The following is a 27,962-nucleotide window of genomic DNA, read 5'->3' as shown; positions in this document are numbered from 1 at the left end:
CACTGTCTCTTCCAACCTGTTCTCGTATAGGACTGTGTTCACCTGGCCTGTCAACCCATCTTGGGTCTGTCACCTTATCGTCCTCCGATCCCTAAGTCTGCTCCCCCCTTGGCCTTCCTGCCCTGACAACAACTTCACCACTGTCTGACAACCGTGTCTCCTCATCGTCCGACGCCTCTTTACACACTTCATCCACTACGTCAAGAAAGTCATTATGACCCACAGACTGCGACCGGTGGAAAACCTGGGCATCGGGAAAGAGCTCAGCAGCAACCGGACAAGTGGTTTGTGACTCTGGGAAGGGCCCAGAAAACAGCTCCTCAGAGTATGCCGGCTCAAATGCCAAATTTTCCTGGGAGGGGGCAGACTGGGGGGAAGGAATCTGCCATTTTCTTACACTGGAAACCTCTAAAATGCTAATAGTTGCTGTGATTTACTCTCGTCTAGACTACTGTAATTCCCAAATAATTAATCTTCCACTCATTAAACTCTTTCCTCCACAATCTATTCCTAAAGCAGCAGCCAGGCTCGTCTTTCAGACCAAACGCTACATGGATGCCTCCAGTTTGTGCCAATCACTGCACTTGGTGGTCACTATATATAGGATGGAAATATATAGGATATAAATTTGTTATACAACATTAAAAATACCAAAAATTCTATTAAAGAAATATTCTCTAACAATCTCACAATGGAAGACAATAAGGCACAAGGAGTGCAGACGGTGGGATATTTTCTTTTAATATTTTGTTAGTTAAACTGTATTTTGTTTGATTCTATGTAATAGATGTTCTCAGTTATTATTTGGTTATAAGATAAGAATAAACAGCACAGCAGTAACATATGATAAAATAATCATTTCTTGTAGCTTATTTGTCCATTATGTTGTAGATGGAGCAGCTGCTTCTTCCCTGGACTTGATACATTTTTTATGATAGAAGACAAATAGCGCAGCAGTTATTATTACACACCCGGATAGTATCAGAAGGATAATATTCAGCCCGGTGTATCCAACACTGTCTGTAAGAACAGAAAATTATGGTTACTGAGTTTATTTTTGTAGCAAGGATCTTAGAAAATATAATATAATATAAATTCTCTATTCTAGGGAAACGGAACAGAGGACACAGAGGACACTCTAATAGATCATACAAATAAACTACACATTTTTCTGGTCACTTTGAGATTTTGTAATGAAATTATTAAAGAGCAGTTTTCTATATTTTTAAGGTTTTTCAGGGATCATAGCTTCTCCTTCCACTACATTGTTGGTTGCTGGAAAATTTGGAGGTGACAATAGCTCAATTATTTAAAACTCTAACAGTATGTGTTGCTGTTGGATCGGGTGTATGGATCGACGTCACACGTCGGCTACCGGTGTTTGAAAAAAGCTCACAAGCTGAGCCCTCTCCATACAGGGTGAGCGTTTGCTGCATATTGCAGCAAATACCCACCTATAACTCCTGCCAAAGCTGCCGGTGGCATTAAAAAGCTGGCAGCACGTGAGCGCTACCATTTTGGATTAGATCGTTTATTCCCATGACGTTATCTGGGAGTGGTGATCTACACTGTGGTTGAATTCAACCTGACATAATTGACCAGTGAGGATCATTTCCATAAATGCTGAAGCCTAAATAAAAAAATTTAAAAAATTCAATTCATCCCACAAACGATAGATATATATTATGTATGTGGGCAAGGCTACAGGTCCAGATGGTATCAGTGCAAGACTACTCAAGGCCTGTGGAGATCAGCTTTGTGGTATCATTGCACATATGTTCAACATGAGCCTGAAGTTGGGAAGGGTACCACAACTGTGGAAAACATCTTGTGTGGTACCAGTTCTAAAAACACTTCACCCATCGGACGTCAACAGCTACAGACCGGTGGCATTAACATCCTATTTGACGAAGGTCTTCGAGAGGTTGGTTCTTGCACATCTCCACCCTCTAGTGGCCTCACCTATGCTTATCGGTCAGGCATTGGTGTAGATGATGCCACCATCCACCTTCTACATCAAACTCTTTCTCACATGGAGAAACCAGGGAACACTGTGAGAATAATGTTCTTTCATTTCTCCAGTGCTTTCAACACTATACAGCCAGGGCTACTGAGGGACAGACTGTATCTGGCTGGAGTGGACCACCACCTCTCTAGTTGGATCCTAGACTACCTCACAAACCGACCTCCGGATGTGAGAGCACGGGACTGTGTGTGTCGGACACTGTGATTAGTAGTACCGGTGCACCTCAAGGCACAGTTCTGGCTCCCTTCCTCTTCACATTGTACACAGCAGACTTCAGGAACAATTCAATTCAACAGAAGTTCTCTGATGACTCTGCTATAGTAGACCTTATTACAGGTGAGAACCACCGGGAATACAAAGAATTGATCCGGGAATTTGTGGACTGGTTCCAGCAAAACCACCTTAGGATTTATGCTGCGAAGACAAGGAAATGGTGGTGGACTTCCATAAGCACAGTCCTCCTTCTCAAACAGTGGTTATCCAGGGGATGGACATTGAGACCGTGAAGTCCTATAAGTACTTGAGTGTCCTCCTTAAAAATAAACTGGAGTGGGCACAGAACATATAAGCACTTCACAGGATGGGTCAGAGCGGGCTATACCTGCTTAGGAGGATGAGGGCATTTGGAGTGTGGGGGCTCTTCTTAAGACCTTCTTCAACTCTGTAGTGGCATCAGCCATCTTCTTTGGTGTAGTCTATTGGGGAAGCGCATCTCAGTTAAGGAGAGGAGCAGACTGGACAACCTGATTAGGAAAGCGAGCTCTGTCCTGGGGGGTCCTCCCGACGCAATGCAGATGATAGCTGAGAGGCGGACACTGTGTAAGTTGAAATCTATTCTGGAGAATAGCTCATGCATGAGACTGTGGAGGCATTGGGGAGCACCTTCAATGACCGACTGCTTCCCCCCAAGTGGGTGAGGGTTATCAGAGGTCATTCCTCCCCCCTGCGATCAGGCTGTTCAACAAACAAGAACAGAAGTAACCTTTGTCCCCACCTAACCAGACCCTGCAGGTCCCATCCACAGACTGGATACCAAATTGACGATCATTGCTTGTCTTCTTTTTTGTCTGTTATCCCTATTTTTTCTTTTTGTTCATTTATCCCTAATATTATTGTTCTGTCATTGTTTGTCCTGTCCTCTCTATTCTCTCTCTGCTTCTGTAACACTGTGAGACTAATAAATGATTATCTTATCTTATGTATCTCCACATTCATATATGTCCAATCTATAAAAATATTGTTTAATATATTTCATTTGGTCCCCTAATTAAATGACCCAGGTCTATGCACTAAATTAAAAAAGTTTTGGTTGTAAAAATATGGCATAGAAATCATATTTCTTTCTGAAAGTTTGCATTATTTGAAAGGTATAAATACAGAAGTTGCATATACAGGCAGTCCCCGGGTTAAGTACAAGGTAGGGTCCATAGGTTTGGTCTTAAGTTGAATTTGTATGTAAGTTGAAACTGTATATTTTATAATTCTAGATCTGGACAAAATATTTTATTTGCCCCAGTGACAATTGGAGTTCCAAATTTTTTTGCTGTAATTGGACCAAGGGTCATCAATAAAGCTTCATTACAGACACCTTACAGCTGATCATTGCAGTCTGGGACTAGAGAGCAACCAGAGAGCTTTACCATAGGCCACAGTGGGCAGAGGGGTCTGTCTTTTACTAGGGGTCGTCTGCATGTCAGGTGTCCTTATGTAGGAAAGTAAAAGACACTGGGGCACATTCACTAAGGTTCCGTCGGACGCATTTCCGTGGGGTTTCACAATTTTTTCTGATTTGCCCCAGGTTTTTGGAGCACTCGAGTGGATTGTGGCGCATCGGCGCCGACTTGCATGTGACACAAATCGGGGGTGTATACGTTGGACAACCTGACTAATTCGGACAAACAGCGGAATTTAAAAACCAAATTGTGTCGCAAGATCAGCACTCACATATACCGTGAAAAAGATGGTTAACTCTGGTGGACCTCACTTTCTTGTTGTTGGATGAAGCTCTTACACTTATTATATACTATATTACCCATCATCCATCCTCACCTTGTATCTGGATGAGTCTCTCTGCACTTTTCTTCCTTACTCTCTTATCTGTAGTTTCCACCTCACATGAATATTTCCCAGAATCCTCCAGCTGAACATTGTAGACTTCATAGATATCACTGACCCCAAATCCCTGAACCATCCGTCCTTCTCTGTAGAAAGTAAAGTGCAGTCGTGTCTTCTGTCTGGGAGGAGGGAGAAGCGTCTCACATGTCAGGGTCACGTTTTCTCCAATAAGAACTGGATTTGGGGTCACTGATATTGTTGGAGTAGGAAAAAGATCTAGAAAAAGGGACAAAGTTCTATATTAATATTACTGGGAAGTTTTATTAGAAGGAAGAAACATTGTGACAACATGTGATGAGTAACAACAATAGTATATAGGACAAAAAAGGTATAACACATGTATCAATCAAAATAATGCAAATCTTTATTTGTACGCACCAAGGGAATCAAAAAAACATTAAAACACATGTTAAAATCCACAGAAACAAACAAAGATGGTGGTCAAACCATAATATACATGTGCAATGACTGTAGACGTACAGGTCAAATACAACATAAGGCTACGCAATAGGTACAAGTAGTATTTTTACCCAACCGGGCGTTCCATGATACCAAGTACTTGACCACCACCACAGCACCACGATGTACGTTTCGCCGTCCCTTCCTCAAGGGGGTGTGCTGTGGTGTGGTAAGTGGATAGTATATATGCCCAGACAGGTATAATCAGATGACTAAAAATAGCCAATAAAAGCTGAACTTACCCAAGGATAAATCTAGATACAGGTATGTCTGAGCACATTACCGCGGTCTCTGCGCCTGCCTCCGGGGGCGAGACCGGAGTTCCAGAAGACGCTTGGCACGCATGACCTGCACGTCACCATGAACCGGAAGTCCGGGCCCGCCACCAGAGCGTGCGTACGCACCGAAGGAATGCACATCACCCGCATCATTTTAGGTGCTGGCAAAAGTGTGGGCAAAGGAATGCATGGAAAAAGTGTATAGACATTGACTTCCTCATAATATATGTATATAAAGTGAAAATTTACAATGGTCCTAAAGTGCACCTAGGTATAACAATATACATTAAAAAAAATATAGAGGCATTTATCTACATTAGCACAAAATAGTTATTACGCATCACATGTTTAAAAAATTATACATCCTTAATAATATTAAATTGTCCATAATAGGTAAGTGAATAAATTTTATCACACTCCCACCATACATGAAGCATGGATCCACCAGCAGCCCCGCAGAGCCAACAGACATCTGGAACACTAGGATAGTACCTATGCAGCATCTCAAGCACCCAATACCATCGGGTGAGTATTTTGTATTTTTTTCTTGTGCGGCGCAAGCAGTAGAGAGTTTATGTGTGAAGGTGTACATCTTTTCCATATCTTGGGGAGTAAGCTCTGCATCCAGCTCCCGTTCCCACCTGCTGACATATCCCGGGCTGTCTGTGAATCTCTCCGACTGTAATAAGGAATAGATTTGTGAGATAGCGTGGGGCTGGGGGGACTGCGAGCTGAGAAGGTCCTCAAAAGGTGTCTTACTCGAGTCAAATGCAGCCTGTTTGCTGTCGACATCCTGATGAAGTATCAGTGAAACGCGCGTCAGGGTGTAGTTTATTGGCCTTCTAGGATTCCCCACTGAACCTACCACCATGCTTTCGGGTAAGCACTAATTGCTTATGTGTACAGTGGGAGCCGGAAGGTACCTCCGGTCCCCACTCCACATAGGACTGAATTGAGGATATACTCTTTTGTTCAAATTCTCGTTTGTATTACCTATTGTTTATCAGACTTTTTAGTCTGCATTATTACTCACTTATTTTTAGGTTCTGGGGTTTCTTGAGGGCGCTTGTGTTTTCCATGGTTGCCCCAATTTCCATCAGGGGCCACTTGTTTCCCCTTATCTCTTTCCCTATAACGTGGTATTTTGTATTGTGTGCATTATTACTTTAATAAAAATGTTATGAATTTTATCTATCCCTTGATGCCTTTTTTCGGCTCTCTTTGTTTGAGTTGCTGTAGGGTCTGTGCCTCCAACGACTGAAATATCGCTAGGGGCCTCCCGCATTTGTCTGCATATTCGTACAGGTAGCGGGAAAATTTAGTTCTATAGTGGAGATGGGCCTGGTCAAGGAGGCCCCTCAATTTCTCCCTCTTCCCTGTAAGTTGCGCCAGGAGGTCAGGAGCCAATTTATGGCTGGACTCCAAGTCACTAATCTCCTGTGAAAGGGATGTAATTTTCAAGTTAACAAGTTTGAGGTGGAAGCCGTTAAAACAACCCAAAATTTTGGCGGACACAGCTTGTTTGCTAAGGGGACAATGTATGGAGGCAGCTATATGGACGACTTTTGGAGGCAGCTATGGAGACGACATGTGGAGGTAGCAATGGGGAAAATGTGTGGAGGCAGCAATGGAGACAACGTGTGGAGGCAGCAATGGAGACAACGTGTGGAGGCTGCTATGGAGACAATTAAATTTGGATAGTGCCTGTATGTGGCAGTCCAAAAAAGTTTTCTAAACAGAGGACCGGGTAGGTGGCCCTCCAGAAAAGTTAAATACATAGAGTACTATAGCTAGAGCCAGTTGGCCCTGGCAAAAAATAGCCAGTTGCCTCTGCTTTAGTGTACAAAGAGGAGGAGAAGGAGGAAAATGAGGAGGAGGAGTGCATACATTATTCAGGTTGAGCTGCTTTCACCTGGTGGAGAATGGAAATCATGAGAAATCCAGGTTTGATTCATCTTGATAAGCGTCAGCCTTTCAGCGCTGTCAGTCGACTGGCGTGTACGCTTATCGGTGATGATGCCACCAGCTGCACTGAAAACCCGCTGAGACAACACGCTAGCGGCAGGGCAGGCAAGAACCTCCAAGGCGTACAGTGCCAGTTCGGGCCAGATGTCCAGCTTTGAAACCCAGTAGTTCTAGGGAGCTGTGTGATCATTTAGGACGATGGTATGGTTATCTACGAACTCCCTCACCATCTTTCTGTAAAGATCAGCCCTACTCTGCCGAGACTGGGACAGGTGACAGTGTCTTGCTGTGGTGACATAAAACTGTCAAAGGCCTTGTAAAGCGTAGCCCTGCCAGTGCTGGACAAGCTGCCTGCTCGCCTACTCTCCCTCGCTACTTGTCCCGCAGAAGCGCTGTCAGAAGGGAAATACTGTTTCAGCTTGTGCACCAGGGCTTGCTGGTATTCATGCATTCTCACGCTCCTTTCCTTTACAGGGATGAGAGTGGAAAGATTTTGCTTGTACCGTGGGTCCAGGAGAGTGAATACCCAGTAATCGGTGCAGGAATAAATCATTTGAATGCGAGGGTCACGGGACAGGCAGCCTAGCATGAAATCTGCCATATGCGCCAGAGTCCCAAAGCGCAAGAAGTCACTCCGCTCACTGGCCTGACTATCCAATTCCCCCTGCTCCTCCAACTCCTCTTCTTCTGCCCATACACGCTGAACAGTTAAGGACTGAGCAATGCTCCCCTCTTCTGTCTCGCCAACATTCTCCTCCTCTTCCTCCTCCACCTCCTCCGATACGCGCTGAGAAACAGACCAGAGGGTGCTCTGGCTATCAACAAGGGAATGTTCTTCCCCCGTCACTTGTGATGAGCACAAAGCTTCCGACTTCATGCTGACCAGAGAGTTTTTCAACAGGCCAAGCAGTGGGATGGTGAGGCTGATGAGGGCGGCATCGCCACTGACCATCTGTGTTGACTCCTCAAAGTTACTCAGAACCTGACAGATATCAGACATCCACGTCCACTCCTCATTGTAGACTTGAGGAAGCTGACTGACCTGACTAGCAGTTCTGGTGGAAGTTGACATCTATCGCTGTGCGCTGCTGGTAAACCCTGGATAACATGGTTAATGTTGAATTCCACCTCGTGGGCATGTTGCACAACAGTTGGTGAGCGGGCGGTTGGAGGCGGCGCTGCGCTGCCCTGTGAGTGGCAGCATCTGTGCTGGACTTTCTGAAATGCGCACAGATGCGGCGCACCTTCATGAGCAAATCAGACAGGTTGGTGTATGTCTTGAGGAACCGCTGAACTGTGAGATATAACACATGGGCCAGGCATGCCAAGTTGCAGAGCTGCCACCAGGTTACAGCCATTGTCACACACAACCGTGCCTGGCTTCAGGTTCAGCTGTGCCAGCCACAGATCGGTCTGCGCCATGATGCCCTGTAATAGCTCTTGGGCGGTGTGCCTTTTATCGCCTAGGCTCAGCAGTTTGAGCACCGCCTGCTGTCGCTTAGCGACGGCATTGCTGCTGCTCCTTGAGTTACCGACTGATGACACCATGCCCATGGATGGTAATTCAGAGGGGAAGGTGGAGGAGGGGTGCAAGGAGGAGGAGGAGGAATAGTAGGCCTGAGAGACCATGAATGAGTTGGCCCCGCAATCCTCGGCGTCGGCAGTATATGAGCGCCGCCAGGGTCAGACTCGGTCCAAGCCTCCACCCTTAACCCAATGTGCCATCAGTGATATGTAGTGACCCTGCCCGGCAGCACTTGTCCATGTGCCTGCGGTTAGGTGGACTTTGTCAGAAACGGCGTTGGTCAGGGCACGGATGATGCTGTCTGACATGTGCTGGTGCAGGGCTGGGACGGCACATCCGGAAAAGTAGTGGCGGCTGGGGACCGAATACCGAGGGGCAGCCGCCGCTATGAGGTTGCGAAAGGCCTCGGTCTACCAGCCTATAGGGCAGCATCTCCAGGCTGAGTAATTTGGAGATGTGGACGTTGAGGGCTTGGGCGTATGGGTGGGTTGCACTGTATTTCCTCTAGCGCTCCAGCGTCTGGGGTATAGACAGCTGAACGCTGCGCATGGAGACATTGGTGGACGCTGTGGAGGATCGTGGAGGCGAAGGTGTGGTTTTCGCCCGGGCGGTATTTGTGCTGGGGTACTGGGCAGGGGCCTGACTAGCAGAGGCAGCAAATGACACAGGGGAAGGAGCAGTGGTGGACCCGGCCGGAGGTGAACGCCCTTGGTTCCATTGAGTGGGGTGTTTATCATTCATATTCCTGCACATACTGGTGGTGGTTAAGCTAGTAGTGGTGTAACCCCTGCTGATTCTGGTGTGGCACAGGTTGCACACCACAGTCCGTTGGTCATCCAGACTTCAGAAAATCTAGCCTTTGCCACGGAAGCTTCACTACATGAAACATTTGGCGCTGATGTACCAGCTCTGGCCCTGCCTCCCCTTCTGGCCCCACCACTGCCTCTTCCAACCTGTTCTCGTATAGGACTCGCCTCCGTCTCACAAGCACTGTGTTCACCCGGCCTATCAACCCAGCTTGGGTCTGTCACCTCATCATCCTCCGAACCCTGAGTCTGCTCCCCCCTCGGACTTCCTACCCTTACAACAACTTCACCACTGTCTGACAACCGTATCGTCTCATCGTCCGACACCTCTTTACACACTTCTTCTACTACGTCAACAATGTCATCATGACCCACAGACTGCAACCAATGTCATCATGACCTACAGACTGCGACCGGTGGAAAACCTGGGCATCGGGAAAGAGCTCAGCACCAACCTGACAAGTGGTTTGTGACTCAGGGAAGGGTCCAGAAAACAGTTCCTCAGAGTATGCTCAAATGCCAAATTTTCATGGGAGGGGGCAGACTGGGGGGAAGGAGGTTGAGGTGGAGGAGTGCTAACTTGGGTAACATGGGTGGACTGCGCGGAAGACTGACTGGTGGACAAATGGCTAGAAGCATTGTCTGCTATCTACGACATCACCTGTTCGCACTGTTCTGGCCTCAACAGTGCTCTGCCATGAGTACCAGTAAGTTGAGACATGAAGCTAGCGAGCGTAGCTCTGCGGCGTTCCCCTGCTCCCTTATCAGCAGGTGGTGTCTCACCCCGCCCAGGACCACGGCCTCTGACCCCTGCAGTAATTGGATGCCCACGCCCATTCCCTCGTCCTCTACCCCTAGTCCTCTACCCCTAGCCCTTGGGTTCAACATTTTCAAAATTAAAGTCTATTATATAGACAAAACAGAAATCTAAACAGAAATCTTTTTTTGTGTTTTTTTAATTTTTTTTTTTTTTTAATTTTTTTATACAACAAAACGTGCAGAAGAAATCACACAGCAACCAGAGAAGATGATTGCTATGGCTAGTTTCTAAGCTAAACTAACATCACACAAAAGGATTTTGTGCTGTGCCTGTGACTTTCACTTTTGAAAAGAAAAATAAAAAATCAACAGACTGTGCCTATTTCAATCAAACCCTCGAACGAGCATCAAGCTCGGACGAGTATGTTCGCTCACCTCTAAGATGCTTTTGTTCCCGGTGAAGTGTACATGGCTTCCACCTCATTGCTTCTCAGTAGTTATGGCACCAGGTTGTATCTTATATACATGTATATAGGTTGCCTTGAGTTGTGTCTTATATTTTATGGACTGTCCATGTATATACAACACCCCTGCCAATGCAGAGGCAAGGTGGTTGTTGCAAATAGCACACTCTCCTTATCAGGGTCTATCTGGTGATCTATCTGCATTCTATTTGCGTGGCCTCTGTAAACCTGCAGGTCTTTAGGGAACCGGGGGTGTCTAAGCAGTAACACCTAGACGTCATACACTAGGGTGAGACCGTCAGATGGCAGGTATACCATATGTACTGTATGCACTAAATATGTCTATGATTATGCCACCTAGGTGATGTGTCTTCGGACAAATTTCAGGCCTTGGTGTAAAAAGTGGGATTAAAGGATGTGACACCACACCTTTCCTAAGAAAACAGTTGGTTTAAGGGTGATAGCTACCAACTGTATTCAGGCATTTAGTCCGACACCAACCCCAGTTCCTACAGCCAGGACCGTGGGTGGTTCGTCTCCTTTACACTGCACATAGCCAACCACTTCACCTGAAGTGCACTTTATTTTTGCACCCCTACAGGTTGTAGAGTGTGTGGACCATCTGAAAGCTATATGCTGTTGGACAGCTTTAGCCTACATTCCCACCTGGTCCATAGCCGAGCCATTCAATTATCAAGGGGGTATACAACACCCCTGCCAATGCAGGGGCAAGGTGGTTGTTGCGAATAGCAGGCCCTCCTTGTCAGGATCTATCTGGTGAGCCTGCGCAACTCATTCATCAGTGAGACTGCTAGAACAACTTAGTGCTTACAGCTGTATCCACTGCCTGGTAAGGCAAGAGTTAACACTGTGAGCTGTTACTGTCCAATGATGTTCTTGTAAAGCAAGCTGGAAGGTGATTTGATAAAGAACTGTAATGGATTCCCCATCCATCAACCAGGGATTCATCCTACAGACACCTCAGGGGTTGCCCCAGGGAGAAACCATTGCATCAGCCTCTCCCTCCATATTTCTTGCACACACCACCAGCTGGAGACCTGCCAGGCTGTAGGTCATCCCTCTAGTCACAATACCAAGCACCGTGACCATAGCGTGCCCAAGTCTGCACTAGCCAACCCCTCCGGTATTGTGGGCCCCAACTGTCTCCGGGCCCCAGGAAAAGGCTAGGCCCTGGTGGGGGATGTTGCAAGTGGTGTCATGAACAGGATATTTACTTCTGTGCCTTAACTGACACTTTGAACGGTAGTTTTATAAAGACTGTGCTGCCTAACCCTGCTGCCATACGGGTTAAGGCCCAGGCGTGATTGTAGTTTACAAGATAGGCTGTGTTTTATTACTGCCACATGCCATAGAGCGCTGCTCCAGCACCCATGAGTTAAATTCCTGCAAAGAACTGTGTCAGCTCAGCTACATTTTCTGCTGCAGCGCTAGGGGATTAACCGCTGCAAACGCTGCGCAACACAGCAAGCAAAATCCAGCAAGCAAAATCTGCACGTATCAAGCTCTGCCCATGTGCAAATGGCGCAAATTCAGCCTCAGAGCTCTGTGGAGTAGGAGTAAATAGAGCCCCCCAAAGCTCCAGGTGGGAAGGACTTAAGCCCCGTCCTCTGGCGTGGAAGTTTCCTGCTTCACCTCCGTGCAAGAAGTGACCCGCTGAGTGCCTAGTGGAGTGAAGATGCAACCGCCATCATGGCGAGACCAAGGCCTTTACCTCTTAATGAGAAACCGAAGTTCCTCCAGGCCTTTAAGACTCTGATCGTTGTGACAGCACACCCTATCTGTAGGCCATGCAGTGCTCCATCGCAGACACTTACCTCCGGCTTTTGACTGAACGTTACACTCCACCTGCGTGGAATTCCTCAGCTGCTGAGGCCCTCTGCGCTAAGCCCAAAATGGCGGACCATCCTCCACAGTCATCTTCTCCAGCTGGGAGTCAGGTTCCACCCCTACAGAGGGCCCCCTCTTCACTATCGGTGCTCCAATTCTTTACCCTCAGAGGACCACCTTGGATGAGAGAACCATGACCCTCAGGGCCCTTGTCACAGGGACTGTTACCATATCTCCCTTAGCCCCAGCTGGGGTACAGTGCGTCCTCCCTGCAGAGGACTGTCATTTTCCCTTAGGAGGCCTGACTATAAGGGACTGGCATGACCCCTTATCTAAAGATGCTTACCAGCCTGCTGAGTACCCAGGACCACCTGCCAAGAGGCCCATGCTGTCCGGTGAGAGCACCCAGCCAGCTACAGAGGTTTCCACCGCCAGCTCAACGGCTCCCCCAGCAGCTGCAAGTCAGTCTGGGAATAACACTCCTCCAACTGTCACCAATGGAGAAGAAGTTAAAGCTTCTGCGGAAACCATTGTTTGCTCTACAATGCCCACAGCTACTGAAGGTCGGTCAGAGAAGTGCCTGTGTCCTTCCTTTGCTGAGATGCAAACTGCTGCAGATGACCTTCCTGCTGTTCCAACTCCAGCTCCAACTTCTGGGTGTTCCGTGTCAGCAGTTCCAGAGCCTACCAGTGTTCTTGATGTTCCTGCTGAGTCGATCCTGCTAGCGCACAATCTCCAGGTGGTGAGAGTTTCTATTTCGCAGGTTGATACTCCAGCTACATTGGAACGTGTTCCAGCATCATCCGTTCCTGCTACAGCCACAGCTGTGCCAGATGACATCCCTGCTGTTTCTGCACCTACCCCTGCAGTTCCAGTTTCCATCGCCAGATGTCTCCAGGTGACAGATCTCAACACTGCTGTCTTCACCCAGGCTGATGATGTCCATGCTGCAGTACCTGCCCTTATGCCTGCAGCTTTCGATTCAACGATTGTTCCAGAATAACAAGAGTAATCCCCTGATGGGCTGAAGCCCATTATTAGGTACTGTTGATCTTTGTAAATATGACTTTTGATTTCGATTTTTCTCCCAATTGGGCTGCACCCACATATCTCTAAGAGCCAGAGACTTGCCTGGACTCATCTTTATTTATTAAAAAGTCAAGAGACTTTCCTTGAACTTTCACCAGTTGTGCTTGAAAACACTCCTCTCTGCTGAACATGGAGCTATCTCCATCTACAAAGGACTGTGTCCCTCATACTATGAGAAGATCCTTGTCTTTTTCTCTTTTTCAAGGACTGTGCCCAAAGAATGGACTCTAATAGTCAAAGATCATCCGAGAAAAAGTACAGCCATATTACTGCTGCTTTCAATATTATGCCTTCTTTTGCAGGAAATGGGCATTTATAATTGATTGCAATGCACTTCATGCCTTTACTTTTAGGTTAAGAGGACTTCCATTTAATGTCATGAGGTCTATCATACATATTATGGACATTTATAATTGCTACTAAAAGTAGCCATCAGATTAACGTTATATAACGTTTGCCAACGTAATGTACCCATTGGGCTGATTAAGCCAATGTGATGTTTTGCACTAATATAGTAATTAACACTATATATAAGTTTGCATTAACCCTTTAAAAGGCTTTGCAGCTATGTCGATAAGACTGTGTCAGAGCGTTTATCAGTATTTGTCAAATACTGACTGCAGGCTTACAACTCAAACCAAAGCTTTTTATTTGCATAGCCTCTGTAAACCGAGGGTCTTTAGGGAACCCGCTACTAACTACTAACAGGCTGCATGCAACCTTCCTGTGTACCAGCTCTCCATGACTCTTCCAGCTTGCCAAATTTGCTGTTGAAATCTGCTGTTAATCATTTGGCAGTTGCTGTTGAATAAAGAGCTGTAAGTTAATTTGCACAATGTTGCCTCTGTCTGATCCCTGGATACAGCTGCTTACCACCACAGGCTTCCCCATCCATCACCCAGGGATTTATCCAACAGACAGCCCAGGGGTGATCTTCACTAGGGTCATTGCTGCCCTTAAAGTGCCCTGGCTCTGCTAGAATGGCATACAGAGCGTGCCGACCACTTTATTGCTGTCTGGCCGGGTGCTGTATGTCAGGCAGCTGTGGATTGGGGGATTGGTGAATCCCACTCTTGGCATATCACCTGACTCCTCCTCTGATTGTTTTATTCCAGTAATTTAAATAAAGCTGTGGTCATTTTGACCCATTGAGTTATGTGGTTATGTATTTTTTCCAGACTAAGTTGTATTTGAAATAAAGTGGGGGGGTCCGTCCCATATCCACACGTAATGCATGATCGTGGGGGTTCCAGCAGTCAGACCCCCTATGAATTAGATTATTATTCCCCATCCACGGGATATGGGATAATAATCACATTTGTTCCATAAATGAGGCAACAATTCTGTCCCAGAGGGGGAAAGAAAAGTAAGCTCCATGAGGTTGTCCGGATGTTCTCCCATTGTCGTGCACCAATGCAGTTGGTGCTGTGCCCAGGCACAATCTGGTCAGACTACTTCTGCTCGTCTGGCCCACCCATTTGACCCCTGCCACCCCACCTGATAAACATTGAAACTAATTCTGTTCAGGAGTGGGAGCAGTGGACTGGTGGGCAGAAGTAGTCTGACGACACAGATGGGCAGCGCCGCAAGACAATGAAAGTGCAGTAAAATGTAAGAATAAGGGTTTTTTTGAAAAAAATTTTATGTTAAAGACTAAATATAAAAATTGAAGATTCATTTTTGGTAGGATTTGGAAACCCTTCAGATTCATCTCAGAAACATTGCACATGTTACACGTGAGCACAGACTAAATGTACACGGGTAGACAATACTGACATTGTCTAAAATCACTTTATGCTTCAAATCCAAATATATGTTACAGGTGCTTCATGAATAATTCCTATATAAATGATCCTGGACTTACCTTCTACAGACACAGAAGCTTCATCTTCATGATTGTGATATGCTCCATAATAATAGACGTCTCTCCTACATCTGTATGTCCCGGCAGTCGTCCTGGTTACATTACTGATATTATATTCTGCATCATCTCCCGAGTCTCTAATGACTTTATTATCTTTATAGAATATTGTCCGTCCTCCGGGGAATCCAGGATAGTGGTGACATCTTATATTTATGTCATCTCCTTCATAGACATATAGAGGGGTCTGCAGGATGAGCCAATCTGAGGAGACATATATGACCTCTTAACAGTCTCTGTGTGATACAACTTGTCTGTATATCTATGATCTGGTAGAGTTACTCACCATCACTTACACCCAGTGTAACAGGGTCACTTATCTCTCCAGGTCTGGTCTGACATCGGTAACTTCCACTTGATGTTCTAACATCTTGTATTGTATAGGATTTCCCATTATATACAGGAGAATTGTCCTTGTACCATATATAATCCATCCCCTCTCCTATAGTAGATCCCGCATCACAGGCCATTGTCATCTTCTCTGATGTAAATATCTTCTTGTAGTTGGGAGTGAAGGTCACCGCAGGTCTAATGGCGGCTCCTAGAAGACATTATTCTTAATATACAGGGGTTGTAGACACAATGACCCAAAAGAGAATTCTATCTCAAAGTTTTAAAATACATTTTGTTTGAGGTTTATTTTTAACTATGGATAATTAAGCTTAAAGGGGTTGTCAAACTGTATAGTGCAATGAGATATGGGGACGGTGGGCATGGCGGGCAGGAAGCTGAACTCAGCAGAGGACCAGCAATATGGCGGCATGGGACCCCAGTTGCGACAGAGGAGGTGAGTAAGGCTTTCTTTTTTAAAACTTACCTCCCCAGCCTGCCTGCTGGAGTTGGACAACCCCTACTGTTGGGATCAGTGATATATTGAACCTGGATAACTCAAGGTCTAAGGTTTTAAGGCAATCTCTACTTAAAGTTCTAAAGTACTGCAGAACAGTTTTTTCATAGATAAGTAAAGAAAAAGGAACAATATACAAAAGGTACATAAAATTTACAGTAGAAACTCTATGAACAAGCCCTAATATGTTACCTAACAAGAAGGAGACAACTAGTTTTAAGGAGGTTCTGCTTCAGGCAAAGTGTGTAACCCACATTTAGGACCCACTTTTATGGGGCGTGGAGTAGCCACAGCTCAGCTAGAGTTCTACACATCCGCAGTAGCCCGGGCTTTGGAGATGAGGGTGCACTGATGGACATGCACAGAACACCAGCTTCACAGCTACATCGAGCTATGAATGACTTCCTGTGGGAGGTATTGAAAGATGCTACTGGGGCATGCAGTACAATCAGCTCCCGCTCAATGGCGTGTCTACTCCCCTAATTTTACAACAAATAATTCGGAAAGCGTATTGACTTGAGTGTAAGCTTAGGGTGGGAAATTTATTGGTCACAGCCCCCCCAAGTAATATAATGCCCAGCAGCCTCCCCAGTAATGAAATGCCCTGCATCCCCCAAAAGATGAAATTTCCTCTATACCCCCAAATAATGGGCTCTGGTGAATTCCGGGTGCTACTTAGACCCCACTCCCAGGTGTCAGCTTACGTCTTTGCTCGCGGGGGCTCCATGGGTCCACAACCCCAGACCCTGACAGAAGGATGGATCCCGCCAAGTTACCTCTGCCTGTAGAAGCTGACTTTGCTAGGATTGTGGCTCAGCAGTCTCAACAGATTTCCATGTAGGCCTAGCAACTTAACCAGCTCACCACCATGATGCAGCAGCTATCAGCCGCCCAGCATCAGCGACCAGTCCCTGCAGCGCCTCCCGCTACAGCAACTTCTGCAGAACCCAAACTGCATTTGTCTATGCCATCCAAATATGATGGAGACGCCAAGTCGTGAAGGGGCTTCAATACCCAGTGCGCACTGCACATGGAGTTGATGTCCACGCAGTTCACTACAGAGAGGTGTAAGGTGGCATTCGTGGTTGGCCTACTGTCCGGGAAAGCCCTGGCATGGGACACACCCGTCTGGGACAGGGAAAACCTGGTCACTGCCAACATCACTGCCTTCCTCACAGAATTCCCATCAGTCTTGGAGCAACCAGCACAGCATTTTCAGCAAAGACTGCCCTGTTGAATTTGCGCCAAGGGGACTTGTCAGTTGGCAACTATGTGGTTCAATTCCGCACTATGGCCTCCAAGCTTTATTGGAATGAAGTGGCCTTGACTGCCACCTTTAAGAAAGGTCTGTCTAGTCATATCAAAGAGTGCTGTCTGCACGGGATCTGCCATCTTCTGAGTTATCTAATCTCTCCTGCCCACTAGATAGACTTCTGGTTACCAGAGCACATGGAGGAGCAGCACCTAGAAAACACACAGACCAGGACCCGTTGTCTGCCATGCTTTGCTCCTGTTTTCCAAAGACCACCTTGCCACCCTCATTGCCTGCTGCTGAGGAGGCCATGCAAGTGGATAAAACTCCATCCACAGCATCCAGGAAACTCTTGCACGTAGGGTTTCTGGGAGAAGTGTCCCTAGGTGAGAGCAAAGCTTCTCCACGCCTGAACATACCTGTCCTACTCAGCTCTGTGACTAGTAGCCAGTTTAGTACTTCTGCCTTTCTGGTTCTGAAGGAAACTTTGTGGATGCTGCCCTGTTCTTACAGGGTCATCTTCTTGTGGTCGTCTTAAGAAACAGCTGGTCATCTCATCCATCACTTTTTAGATCTTCTGTGATTTGGTCCGGTTTGGCTCCTCGGTAGGAGCTGGAGCCGTTCTCACCCAGAAAGGGCCCAAAGGCTGAACTCTCACTTGCGGCTTCTTCTCAAAAACCTTCTCAGCTGCAGAGAAAAACGACTCCATTGGTGATCGGGAGCTTCTGGCCATAAAGCTTGACTTGAAGGAGTGGCGTTAGCTACTGGGAGGAGCACTTCATCCGATTTGTATCTATACTGACCACAAGAATCTCCTTTTTCTCCAGACGGCATAACGCCTCAATCGACGACAGGCTCGTTAGTCTGTCTTCTTTTCTCACTTTGACATTCTTCTCTGCTGGATGAATATAGATCAGGAAGTCAAAGCCAATGTCCTCTCCGATGTAATTGGGGATGAACCAGGTTGTAAACATATTGTTCCCCCAGAACGTCTTTTTGTTGCCGCTACTGTGGATCTACAGCAAATTCCTCCTGGCAAGACCTATGTCTGACCTGCTCTTCAGAAGACTATATATTTCGGGGACATTGCTCTCGTGTGAATGGGCACCCTGGGACTCAGAGATCTGCCACTCCCATCTCTTGTTTATAATGGTGGCCTGGTCTGGTCAAGGATGTACAAGACTTTGTGAGTTCCTGTGCTTCCTGTTCCTGAAATAAGTTGTCATGTCTCAAGCCAGCGGGTCTGATCATGCCACTGCCTATACCCAGCTGCCCTTGGACTCAGGTGGCCATGAACTTTTTTACGGATTTTCCGCCATCTTCTGATGTGGTCACAGACCATTTCTCCAAAATGTCTCATTTCATTCCTCTGCCTAGTCTGCCGTCAGCTCCTCCTCATGCCAGCTTGTTCTTTCTCCACATATTCCGACTTCATGGGCTTCCTTAGCACATTGTTTTGAAACGAGGGTCCATTTTGTTTCTCAATTGTGGCATTCTTTATTAAACCAACTGCAAGTAAAGTTGGACTTCTCTTCGACCTAACATACGCAGTCTAACGGGTAAGGGGAGAGAGTCAATCAGGCTCTGGGCTGCTAACTGTCAGAACTCGCAAATTGTTCTGATGGGATCAGGTTTCAGGCTTCTGTGCCGGTAAACTACACGCAGAGCTTTCTGTGATTGACAGCTCCATTTCTGATCTTTGAGAAAGCTGGGTATGTCCTTGAACTCGTTTTGTCTGCAGCTGCGGTTTGAGTGATGGACGGTTGAGCCAGTCAGTGCTGGAGGCAGTGTCCATTGCTCCCATATATTCTGCCCAGCTTCTTAATTGGGTGCTGGTTATTTCAGTCTCCTTTGATCTCTAGTGCTCTTGCTTTTGCGGTTCTCGCTATTCTGTGTATTGACTTCTGCTTTGCCTACTGACCATTCTATTTGATATCCGATTCTGTACCTTTGGCGCCATCTTGGTTTTGACCAAGTTTGTTTGACTCGGCTTGCCTGTCTGTATCTGTTGTTTGTCTCTCAATATCATTTATCTCCTAGTTTGACCCCACTTTCCTGTCTCAGTCTTGTGTCTTGTGATAGCAGGTTCGCCCTTGTCAGGGCAGTTTATCTGCTGCAGGCAGGGCCTTAGCCCGCAGGGACATCTCAGCATGAGTTGGCCACCACTTACCTAGTCTGACAGCTAGCGCCAAGCCAAGTTGTGGTTGCACATTCGCTGGACAGGTACTGATACTATCTATGGCACTTTGTTTCCGCTCGCTCGACAGGACAACTGGTCCACCTTGATAACTTGAGCGGAATTGTTCAATAAGGAATTGTTCAATAATGGACGGGTCTAGGAATAAATAGAGGGGAGCAAGCAACAGCACCTTAGCTCACTCCGCATCCTCCAACTCTTCTGGGGCTGGGTCATCACCCCACTGATAGGAAGATGTCGGACGAGGATTTCTCGCTTGGGAACCCGGAAGGGGCTCATCTGCCAGACCATCTCCCATCACGGAGGACCCCTGGGATCCAGTAGCGCTGGTGGCTGATAAGATGGCCAGGGTGATCCCCTGGACCATGCCTGGTCCATGGATAGATATTTGACCCACGCTCACAATCACGGTGGACAGGGCACTTACGTGGGTCGCCATCTGGGGAGTTGCAGCCCAGCAAGAGATGGGAGGCTCTGGCCAAAGGATTCTCTGGAGAGTGAATATAGTAATGTTGTTCTTTGGGGTCCGGAATCCGGAAGCCCAGGGACCCTGTGGCCCCTCTTGGAGGCTGAACTCAATCCACTCCAACGGCTTGAGGTTGTGGAGTCGCGATGGGAGGTCAGGTCACTTAATGGAGAGGCAGGGGATGAACACCTCCCACCCAGTAAAGTCCTCAGTGGCAAACTCATACCCTTTCTTGAAGTTGAAGGCCCATACTTGGCCCATTGTATGGTCCAGGCACCTTTGGTGGATCGACTAGCCACCACGAAGCTTTGGACCTCCCGCTCTAGCCAACGCTGGTCTAAGATGGATATCTTGTAGGTTCCGGCAGAGGGTCTCACTATGGACACTAGGCTGCTGAGCCACTGAGCGTGTCTCCTGGGCCACAGGCTTGAGCCTTGCAGGTGCGGGGAAAGGAGCCACCACCGGTGGGATAACACCCGAGACTTGCTGCCAGCTTGCTGGAGGCTCCGGTACCTCAGGTGGTGTCTTCCGGCTTTGGATCACCTCCATGATTGCTTCTTGTGGGAGAACACCAGCCTTGACTCTCGGCACCAACGTGGTTATTGGAAGAGGCAGCAGGAACCGCCCAAGCAGGGAGCCCCGTTCCTTCACTGAACCCAGATACATGTTCAGGACAGAGACCCAAGTTAATCCTTGCTGAAACCGTTGAGAGAAGGACAGCCACTGGATGGGATGTGCTGCCACCATGATGACAGTTTTAAATGCCTGGAGGAATTTGGGTGTATCCTCCAGGGGGAGCAGTCATGGTCTCGCCATGATTAACGCTTCCTGATAAATGCACGTGGCATGTTGGAGCTCCTCTCCTATATTGAGGTACAGCAGGAAGTCCTCCCACCAGGGGGTGGGGCTTGGGTAATTCCCATCAGGAGCTGTGGCGGACTCAATTTTCTCCTGCGCCACAGAGTCCTCATGCAGGATTCGCGCCATTCGTGCATGGGTGGAGCTCAGCAAGCAGCCTGGGTTTCCAGCCCTATCAATTCAGAGTTCATAGTCGGTCAGTTCTGGAGGAGGGAAGCATGTTACCTTGAACCGATTCAGAAGTGCCCCTTAGCATGAAATTATTTCTTCTGTCTCTGTCCTCAGAGTTGACTAATTTTGCTTAGATGGCACATATCTTTTCTTAAGAGGTGTTATGTGAGTCCACCAGACTATTATGACTCAATTTTTGCTTCAGCGTGTGACACTCTGTCCCCAATATTGTTAACCTCTGCTTGAATTAGAACATTCAGGCAGGATAAGTATTTGTGGAGACCGGGCCTGTTTTAGACAAAGTGGGGCCCTGGGCAAAACTAAAAGTGGGGCCCCAAAATAAAACTATTTTATGACCAGTCAGAGGACCCTTTAGTAAGGTAAAATACTGTAGTATGGGAGAATTCTATAGGAGATAGATGAATGGGCAGCACGGTGGCTTAGTGGTTAGCACTACAGCCTTGCAGCGCTGGTCAACATCTGCAAAGAGTTTGTATGTTCTCTAGGTGTTTGTGTGGGTTTTCTCCAAGTCCTCCGGTTTCCTCCAACACTCCAAAAACTTACTGGTAGGCTGATTAGATTGTGAGCCCCCTGGGGACAGAGACTGATCTGGCAACTCTGTGCAGCGCTGTGTAATCTGTGTGCGTTATATAAATAAAGAATTATTAATTATAATTATTATGATAGAAGATAAATATGAAAGATGATAGAGATTTCTAGATGCAGAATATAAAGTAGGTGATATACACTCACCGGCCACTTTATTAGGTACACCATGCTAGTAACGGGTTGGACCCCCTTTTGCCTTCAGAACTGCCTCAATTCTTCGTGGCATAGATTCAACAAGGTGCTGGAAGCTCCTCAGAGATTTTGGTCCATATTGACATGATGGCATCACACAGTTGCCGCAGATTTGTCGGCTGCACATCCATGATGCGAATCTCCCGTTCCACCACATCCCAAAGATGCTCTATTGGATTGAGATCTGGTGACTGTGGAGGCCATTTGAGTACAGTGACCTCATTGTCATGTTCAAGAAACCAGTCTGAGATGATTCCAGCTTTATGACATGGCGCATTATCCTGCTGAAAGTAGCCATCAGATGTTACAGGGTACATTGTGCTCATAAAGGGATGGACATGGTCAGCAACAATACTCAGGTAGGCTGTGGCGTTGCAACGATGCTCAATTAGTACCAAGGGGCCCAAAGAGTGCCAAGAAAATATTCCCCGCACCATGACACCACCACCACCAGCCTGAACCGTTGATACAAAGCAGGATGGATCCATGCTTTCATGTTGTTGACGCTAAATTCTGACCCTACCATCCGAATGTCGCAGCAGAAATCGAGACTCATCAGACCAGGCAACGTTTTTCCAATCTTCAATGAGCTTGTGCAAATTGTAGCCTCAGTTTCCTGTTCTTAGCTGAAAGGAGTGGCACCCGGTGTGGTCTTCTGCTGCTGTAGCCCATCTGCCTCAAAGTTGGACGTACTGTGCATTCAGAGATGCTCTTCTGCCTACCTTGGTTGTAACGGGTGGCGATTTGAGTCACTGTTGCCTTTCTATCAGCTCGAACCAATCTGCCCATTCTCCTCTGACCTCTGGCATCAACAAGGCATTTCCGCCCACAGAACTGCCGCTCACTGGATGTTTTTTCTTTTTCGGACCATTCTCTGTAAACCCTAGAGATGGTTGTGCGTGAAAATCCCAGTAGATCAGCAGTTTCTGAAATACTCAGACCAGCCCTTCTGGCACCAACAACCATGCCACGTTCAAAGGCCTCAAATCACCTTTCTTCCCCATACTGATGCTCGGTTTGAACTGCAGGAGATTGTCTTGACCATGTCTACATGCCTAAATGCACCAAGTTGCCGCCATGTGATTGGCTGATTAGAAATTAAGTGTTAACGAGCAGTTGGACAGGTGTGCCTAATAAAGTGGCCGGTGAGTGTATACAGGAGATGGATACAAGAGATAAATACAGGAGGAGAGAAATAGAAGATTGATTGAAAAATTGAGAAAAAGCAAGATATATAAATGGTCAGATTATAGGAGATAGATAACTAGACAAATAGATATATAGACATATTTTGTTGCGTTATTGTCCTGACCAATTTTGAGAATTTTGATTTTTACAAATAAAATTGAAATTACAGCAAAAAGAATTAAAGTAAACAGCAAGAAACCAAATATTTTCTGACAGCAGACACTTGCCCCATTTTCAAAATTGCATTAAAGAGTTTATAAACATTTTATTAAAAATACTTATAATTTGACTTTGATGGCAAAAAAATTTGCTCCAAACAAAAATATTTACCTTCACATCTCCTAAATGTAATAGATGGACAAGTGTAGAGTTAACAAATGTCCCATATTGATATGTTCACATGAATGAATCATCATAATATCACTAAAACTGAAATAACTAAATATCTGCTTTTCAGCTACAACCTACCTGCTAAATATATCAATAAAACAGATTAAAAAGTAAAGGCACCCGTAAAACCTTTGTAATTTTGAAAGCAAACAATCAGGCGATGCATTTGGCAATTAACATTTGACCACCCTCATGTAACTTTGCGACAAACACAAAAAGTGCATGGAAAATACCTTGATGCATTGTGTGCCCCCTAAGGCTATATTCACACTGCCGTTGCCCGCCCGTACCGTACCGTAGCGGGCAACGGCAGTGTACGGGGAGAGGAGGAGGAAGTGAGCGCAGCTCACCCCCGCCCCTCTCCATAGCAACCTATGGCGCACGGCCCCGTATTACGGGAAAAGATAGGACAGGTCCTATCTTTTTCCCGGGTACGGAACGGTACGGTGCCGCACGTGTGCTGCACCGTACCGCTCCCGTAGGGTGCCGTGCGCCCATAGGAGTGTATGGGGGACGTATATCGGCCGTATATACGTCGGCCGTATATACGTCCCCCATACGTTCGTGTGAATGTAGCCTTACACAATGGTAACCCAAATAAATAACTATATATCCATAACCCAAGCTAATGAGATAACAAAAGTCACTGTTAGATGTCGCCAACACACTCTTTGGGAGAGGGTGAAAAAGTCTAACAACCCGTGAAGTTGCAGCACAGAGTGGCTCTGGTAAGCTCTTCAGGCTTATAAGTATCATTTTAAAAAGTTGATTTTCGTAGGAAGGAGGCCATGGATAACACAAATAAGAAGATTACCACAGTCACTGTTTATCATGATGGTAGAGGGTTGTGTGACTTTGGTATTGTCAGTGTTCTCCATTTATATTGTTCTTTCGTTGAAATAATATATAATTTAACAAAGCTGTTAACTTACCTTCTGTAATAAGAACCAACCCTAAAAAACAGAATATAAGAAGAGTCATCAGATATAATATAATTCTAGTACATTTCTCATAGGAAATTACTACAGGTTTGGACCACCATTAATTTTTATTTATTGTAAAATAGTAAGATTATTACTATAACCCAAAAGACTTATTTCTTCTACCTGGGCTACCAAGGGCTGGAGTTAGGGGAAGTAGGGGTGGACTGGGCAATTTCCCATGGCCACTATCATCCAAGGGGCCCCCTGCTGGAATACTTCTTATTGTGGAGGAGAAAAGGTGTCAGGCGATTGCTGAATTGAGAAGAAGAGGGGCATGAGGACTAGTTGTATACTCGAGTGAAAGCTGTAATTTACACCACGTGCTTCTGGGTCACCATCACTGCCACTGGTGCCTATAGCATGGACTTATATTCAAGGTACATACAGCCATACACTTAGACTTGGCAGCTCCCCCCTCCCCCACATTTCTCAACTAAGTTACAGCGCTACGTGCAGTAATAATATGTCATGGAACTGATGCCGATTCAGCTCGGGTTTTCCCACAAAGGCAAGTTAAGTTGCTGATCAGTGGGGGGGGGGGGGGGCTCAGTGCTGAGACCGCCACGCTCACCGATCTCCAAAATTGTTTTTTAACCCACATGATGAATGGCATAAAAAAAAAAATTAAATAACCCACCATAAAATGCAATAGAAAGTGATAAAAAAATATCTGTACAGGCGGTCCCCACGTAAGGACACCCGACTTACAGACGACCCATACTTAAAGACAGACCCCTCTTCCCCCTGTGACCTCTCTAGATGTTACTATAGTCCCAGACTGCAATAATCAGCTGTAAGGTGTCTGTAATGAAGTTTTATTGATAATCCTTGGTCCAATTACAGCAAAAAAATTTGAAATTCCAATTGTTACTGGGGCCAAATTTTTTTTTTGTCTGGGTCTACAATGATAAAATATACAGTTTCGACTTACATATAAATTCAACTTAAGAACAAACCTACGTACCCTATTTTGTACGTAACCTGGGGACTGCCTGTATTAACCCCTTAACAACAAGGCCCTTTTTTGATTTGCATTTCCATTTTTCACTCCCCACATTTAAAAATCTATTTTCCGTTACAGGGTTAAACGCCAGTAAAAAAAAAATGTATTCTATTTTGAAAGATTGGACATTTTGGGATGCGGTGATTTCTAACATGTTTCTGATTTTACATGATTTTACTACTTACTGACAAAGTTGGACCATTCTAAATTTTACGTTCTTGTTGTTTTCATTGCTATGAAGATCTCAAAGGGTTAACAATCCTTAAAAACTGTTTTTGATAATTTGAGGGGTGCAGATTTGAAAATGTTAAAAAGATTTCAAATGTCATTACAAACAATAATGATCCCCAAGAAAGGAAATTTTGAAAACTCCTTGAAAAATACAAATCGAACAATGGTTTTCTGGGACATCTAAATAAATTATCCAGACATTTCAAACATTTGGAAAACATAAAGCAGACATATGGGAAATGTTATTTAGAACTCATTTTGGTTGTAAAACTATCTGTTTCAAAACGAGATCATTTTGAAAAAAATTTGTACCTTTTTTAAATAAATAAATAAACAAATCTTAACAGAAAAATTATTTTTTTTTAAAAAAAGGCCGGTAATTGACATTTTGAGCAATTCCTTCAGTTTTTTTTAGGAGATGGAGGGAGATTAAAGACACAAACAGGGCCACCATCATGGGGGTTTGGTGTGACTGTGTTCAGGGGGCCCCAAGGAGGACAAAGGGCCCCAAGTCACAGAAAAAAAACCCTACTTCCCAGGTGCAGGGAGCTTACTGTGCGCTTAGGGCATTCTGTGAATGGGCCCAAAACTTGGAGATAGATAACTAATAACTAAGATAATGGCATTATCTTATAAGACGATTCCGTCTAAAGTTCATTTATCACATGTTTTTTGTTATAAGCCAGGCCTGCAGGAGGCGCTCCAACACATCTGCGTTATTCAGCTTTCTCTCTCAGTATTAGTATCTGACCTAATCAGACTCCTGTTTCTTGCTACCAAATATTCTGTATAATATAGACAAAGCAGCCGTGCTTGGACCTATCCACCTATCAAAGACATTGGTACCAATTCTATGCGTACTGAAAATGCTGTCACCATCGGAGACCGAACGTCTGCTTCAATCCAGAGAGGGACGATGTTTTTTTAACAACAGGGCAAACTGACTTCAAGAAATTCAAAAACAGTAGGATCAGGTCCTACCTCCATATTGGGGCACATTTACTTACGCGGCCACTGGAGTTCACCGGAAGTGCCGTGTTTGATGATTAAGCACCACTAAGTCGTGCGCCCGATATCCGTCATGTGTCGCTTCCCCGCTCAGGTCTGCCCTTTTCTACCCTTTTCTTCCCGGTGTAAGTGCTTGATCTTGCGACCCAATTTGAAAGACAAATCCCATGCTCAGTCCAAATCAGTTGGATCATCCGATGGCCCGCCCCCCCCGATTTCTGTTGCATAAAAGACAGCACCAACATCCGATCGCGTGCGACACAATCCCAGCGCAAACCCCTGTTACATACCCGTCCAAGCTGCGCAAATCTCAGAAAACAGCGAACAGTCTGACGAAAGTGAGATCTGCGACCCTTAGTAAATAAGCTCCATTGTCTGCTCCAACACATTGGGACACATATACTAAGGGTCCGTCGGGCGCATTTCCGTTGGGTTTCCCGAATATTTCCGATTTACCCTGAATTGCACAGTGGTTTTTGGCGTACGCAACGGCGACGACTTTTATGCATATTGGGGGGCAAGGCCGTCGGACAACCCATCTGATTGGGACAAACCGCGGAAATTTTAATTCAAATTGTGTCACAAGATCAGCACTCACATACACCGGGAAGAAGAAGGTGAACTCCGGCGGACCTCAGCGGGGGAAACGACACATGGAGGATAACGGGGCGCACGATCTTAGTGAATTGCGGCAGCTCCGAATCCTCGTTGGACAACGCACCTCGGGGTTCCTGTTGGGAGGGGTAAGTAAATGTGCCCCATTCCCTCTCCCCCGGTGATAACTATGTTAGAAAGTAGATGTAAAGGGCTGGTTTGTGCCGTGGATCTAGTGAGTGCCGCATATTTCTGCTCTCTGTGTCAGTTGTTCAAATCAGACATTAGACCCCGTGCACAATCATATTGAAGGATGTATGATGGGAGATCCGATGAGTAGCCGGGAACTTGTAGTATTATCCAGTTTTTATAGAACCCTCTCCTTTGATTCAGCAATGGAAGAACATGGAGATGATTGTACTTACAGAGTAATAACACGGACGTCTCTCCAGACATGATGCTGTAGATGGAAGTGAAGCTGCGGAGGAGTAGAAAAAGAAAGCAGAATTTTGTCCGAATGATCTTATATTTCACAAGAAGGAAAGAAGGAAGTAGAGTTGTGCAGGAATTTCACTTCATACCTTATGAGATTGTTACATCAATAGGCTTGTGGTCAAAATCAAAGGTATATAAGACTCACATCGACCCCTGCCCTGAACTGATGAGTCATTTTTGGAATAAATGCTACAGTGAGAGCAATAGTGTCAATGTGAAAATC

The 27,962-nt window shown here is 46.0% G+C and overlaps 1 protein-coding gene across 1 annotated transcript; it reads right to left on the bottom strand.

Annotated features, from left to right (window-relative positions):
• Window positions 1–801: 801 nt before the first annotated feature.
• LOC140069326 (high affinity immunoglobulin gamma Fc receptor I-like) lies at window positions 802–27,704 on the bottom strand. Its single transcript, XM_072114881.1, has 6 exons — window positions 27,670–27,704; window positions 24,358–24,378; window positions 15,542–15,796; window positions 15,199–15,459; window positions 4,076–4,357; window positions 802–1,020 (listed from the first exon to the last, which is right to left on the bottom strand). Exons 1-6 carry the CDS (start codon window positions 27,698–27,700, stop codon window positions 881–883), a joined length of 990 nt encoding a protein of 329 aa, XP_071970982.1. The 5' UTR covers window positions 27,701–27,704; the 3' UTR covers window positions 802–880.
• Window positions 27,705–27,962: the final 258 nt, after the last annotated feature.

This window comes from Engystomops pustulosus, chromosome 7 (assembly GCF_040894005.1).
Source record: "Engystomops pustulosus chromosome 7, aEngPut4.maternal, whole genome shotgun sequence".
NCBI classification, from domain to species: domain Eukaryota; kingdom Metazoa; phylum Chordata; class Amphibia; order Anura; family Leptodactylidae; genus Engystomops; species Engystomops pustulosus.
This window is presented reverse-complemented; position numbering and strand designations above follow the sequence as displayed.